The 4,068-nt window shown below is 45.7% G+C and overlaps 1 protein-coding gene across 1 annotated transcript in view; it reads right to left on the minus strand.

Moving 5' to 3' along the window:
• LOC105756305 (uncharacterized) overlaps nt 1–3,784 on the minus strand; it is a 4,812-nt gene extending 1,028 nt beyond the window's left edge. Inside the window, exon 1 of the mRNA XM_012555705.1 lies at nt 129–3,784. Coding sequence (XP_012411159.1) covers nt 129–3,784 — 3,656 coding nt within the window. The remainder of the gene's footprint in view (nt 1–128) is intronic.
• Between the last annotated feature and the right edge of the window lie 284 nt (nt 3,785–4,068).

A 4,068-nucleotide genomic window follows, 5' to 3' on the forward strand; every position in this document is an offset into this window, starting at 1 on the left:
TAGGAGTGGGTATTGCAGAAGCTTTCGTTGGCTCAAGGTAAGGTTTTCTCAACTCCTCAGAAGAGGATGCAAGGTAAGGTTTTCTCATCTCAGAAGAGGATGTTTTTTTCTTACTTGTGTTGAATTGCCTTTCTTTTGGCTTGTAGTGTGTGTCATGTTCCTTCTTCCAGCCGTCACTGGGTGCTGGTCTTTGGTATTTCCCATTTTTACCAGCAGTAGGCTTTACTTCTGCTGTACTGTGTGGGGGCTGCTCCAACTCATAAGGTACCATCTTGCTTACCATGGTCTCTGTTCCTCCTTGAACAGCAAGGCTTCCTGGCTTCTCTGGACTCCCTGTTGGTGCTGATTGCTTCTTCTCAGATTGGGCTCCACTTTTCTGAGCTGGGATATTTAGTTGCTTCACCAACTCCCCTGGTAAATGTCCTTGACTTTTCTCAGTCCGCTGGCAGGAATTCTTCCCTTCAGGAGTCATCTTTTCATTTTCTGCCAAATCGTTTGACGACTGTGTTTGAGGCTTTTTAGCAGTATACAACATAGCCTTCTGACCCAAAGATGCTGTTTTATTTTTTCCAGAATCATCTGGATGTTGAGTCTGGGGTAACCTCACATTACTTGAGATATTTTTCTCTTGTTCATGGTGATTTTCTTGACTCCCTAAGTTACCTAGCATCAGTTGACTTTCCTCAAATTTATTTCCCAAATTCTTTTCCTCTGGGACATCAGCCTTGTGCTTTGACAATATGCTTGTTGAAGGTAACAGATGTGTTTGAAGATTAGGATACTTCTGCTCCTGGGATGCTCCATTCACACACTTTACTTCTACTTCAGTTGATGGCATCATGGGAAACTGATGGAAACTCTCAGCGCCAAAAAACCGCTGTTTCAAAGATGGTAACTGCTGCTTGCCAAAACTGTGGCAGGGAAACCCTGCTGCACTGTTTTCCTGAGGCACGGAATAATTTGAAGTTAGAATTTGGGACTGCAGGTTATTACCCAAAAGCTTTCCTTCTGTAGCTATATTATTTTTGCTGTTTACTGCTGCAATCTTTTTGCTTTCTGTTAATTCATTTGAAACACATGATCGGGGCTTGTCAAACATAAGGTGTGTATAAGCAGCTTCAGTCAGGTTGGTTATCAGGTACTTTGGTGTTGAAGATGGGCACTGCTCTGTGTCACTGAGGATACTCCTTTCTGCTGCTCTACTATTTTTGTGTTTTGAGGATCCACTTGGTGCCAAGAAATGGTGTTTGTTGGGTTCGTGAGGGAGATACTCTCCTACAAGACTCTTTCCTTTAGTGACAAAATGTCTTGTTGACCGTATTCTGTATTCTTTCTTGTCAAAAGTATTCGACTCTTCCACCATATTGTCTTCAGGGATTAGGGTATTACCTGGAGATGGAATTGTATGACTCTTGATGCTTCCTACAGCTGTCATTTCCTCAGAGGCTTTGATTCTTGGTTTGGGTAGTTTATTTAATGAGGACAGTTTGTTCTTGCCAAAATCATGGTTGAGGCTTCCTTCAGCAGTCTTTAGGGGCTGAGCAAACTCTGTTAATGGCGGTCTTTTGTATTCTTCTTGCTCACACAGGATGTTCTTGTCCATCATGGTAAAACTCTCAGACTTCATACAATCCTTGGATGGTGCTACTAGCAATGTTGAGACACCCGTTGAGTTTCTCTCGTTGGAAGAGGGCAATGGCTGACTGCCAGAGGTAGAGCAGATATTTCCTCTTAGACTATTTTTCGATGTTGTGGAATAATTTGATGAGGTACCATTGTTATGTATCAGTATTTCATTTGATTCTGGCAATCGGTGCTTCTCATAACTGAGCTCAGAAATACTCTCTCTTGAAATATCATTATGATCCTTGAAAGTTTTTGATTTTTCAAGGTTGCATTTGTTTTCCTTTTTGCCAGTGGAATTTTTCTGAGGTTTTGGTGTCAGAACTATCTCTGGGATATTACGATCAAAACTAGCAGCACCTCTTAACGGAACAGGCTTTAGATCTGCTTGTGATCCTTGCTTTAAAGAAGTATTGAGTTCCACTGGCATCCCAGAAGGTTTGCTTGGTTTCACTGTGGCTTTGTTACCCCTTTTATTTTCAGTCATAATGGGAAACAATGTCTGCGTGGTCTCAATCACGTTCTCTCCTCCAAAAATGTGAGTACATTTGTCTTCACTACTGGATGAATTTTGTAGCGTGACAGGAGGGGGTGGCATTTCATAAACAACTGGAAGTTTGACAGTTATTTGTGGAGGCTCCATGGTAGACTGTGTTCGCCGAGCAGCCTGGACGGCTGGAGTGTTCAGTGGTGGGATATGTTCTGGTACTTTCTGTTCTGGGAAGTACTTTTGGATGACAAAGAAGGGGTCTCTTTCTGAGTCTGGTGTGCTTTCTATTTCATCCTCTGAACTGCAGACAGTCATGGCCATTTGGGGAATTTGCCCTGCTCTCTCGCCTGGGGACTCACGTGACTGGGCTGCTCTTGCTTCACTGGAATGGGGAAAATCTACACGTGAGCCAGCCTCCCTTACGCCCTCTGCAGCTATCTCTCCCCTCAGTCCCGTCATTTTATCACATCCAGCTAATCCAGTGCCTCTTTGGTTGGCTGGGTTGAGTGGCGATAACACTGGAATGTGGTCTGGAAGGGCTTTGCTTTCACAGAAAGCAGAATAGGAGTCTAGCGTGGGCAGAGAATCAGGCCCAGCACTGGGGAAAGACATTTTCAGAACAGCCTGGTCCTCCTGATGAGCTGTCACCTTGGGCATCAAGGACTGTGTGGGTTTCATTTGTCCTTTGCGCTGTCCACCAAGTGGCCCCTTTCCTGGTATTTTATTCTCATCGGGCTCAATTTCCCCTGCGTTGGAAGGCAGGCTTGCTTCTCTTCTTGGCATACTTCTAGATTTGGAGTGACTAATTTTAGTGCAGTGTGACAACCAGCTCCTGGGGCTGCAGACAATGGTGGCAATGCTGAAGGCCGGCACAGGCTCGGCCGTGCAGGCCAGGTAGCGGGCCAGGGGCGTTTTGATGCAGGTGCTGACCATGGTTGCTGTGTGAAGCACCTGGATCTCAGGCCTGTGCATTTTCTTCCTTTGCACGTTCTTTTTCTTCCGTTCCTCTTTACGGAGCAGCAGCACACTGGCCTCTGAGCAGAGAGAACTACTTTGCTCAAATTTTTCTCTCAGTTTGGACAGGACTGAGTTCTTCTTGCGGACTATCTTTGGCAAGATGCTGCAGGAGGTCTTAGGCCTCCCAGCGGCAGGCTTCTCTCGAGCTTCTTTCTCCTTAGCTTCCTTCTCCTCCGCGGCCAAGAACATCTTTAAAATGTTTTTCACGATGCTTTTTCCAGTGGGGTGGCCCCACCTGGGTTTCTCGCTGGAGAATGGCTTCTTTTCTTCGTCTGGGCTGCTTGCTTTCTCCTTGGTCTTTTCCAGAAGCTTGTTGATGGTCGTGTTCACAAAGCTTCTGCTGGGCCCCTGCTTGTCCTTGAATATCAGCCTCCCCACCTCCCGGGTTTTCTTGATGTAGGGCTCCCGGTTAGTGTTCATGAACTTGGACTGCAGAAGCTGGAACTTTGTGGGCCGCAGGTAGGGTTTCTGGGGCTGGGGCCTGCAGTTCACCTTGTTCTCCTTGCCTTCTGCCCTTTTGGCTGGAGAAGGCCCCTGAGGCCCATCTACATGGTCTGTGATATAGAGCAGCAGGCTGCTAAGGATGGCACAGACGGCTGGGTCAAAGGCCATCCTGCTGATCTTCTTTCTCAGCGCTAGTGCATCAACAGGCATCTTATCGCTGCAAATATGGCTGCTTTGGGGTCTGTAGGAAAAAAAAATTAACCGTCATATGTTTTATCAACATTTTTTCCAAGATGACTTTACAGAATAAATCCTATGGAGCAATCCCACTTTCAAAATACCCCAAAGAGCACTGTAGTCTGATAAGAAGAACATAAGATGGGAAGTCAAAAGACTTGGATTCTAGTCTAGCTCTGCCATTAACTCTGGGATGTCAGGAAAGTTCCATAGCCTCACTGGGTCATGGTTCCTTTTCTGTTAAATAGCAATAATTT

The sequence above is a fragment of the Trichechus manatus genome, unplaced genomic scaffold, assembly GCF_000243295.1.
Source record: "Trichechus manatus latirostris isolate Lorelei unplaced genomic scaffold, TriManLat1.0 scaffold00004, whole genome shotgun sequence".
Taxonomy (NCBI): domain Eukaryota; kingdom Metazoa; phylum Chordata; class Mammalia; order Sirenia; family Trichechidae; genus Trichechus; species Trichechus manatus.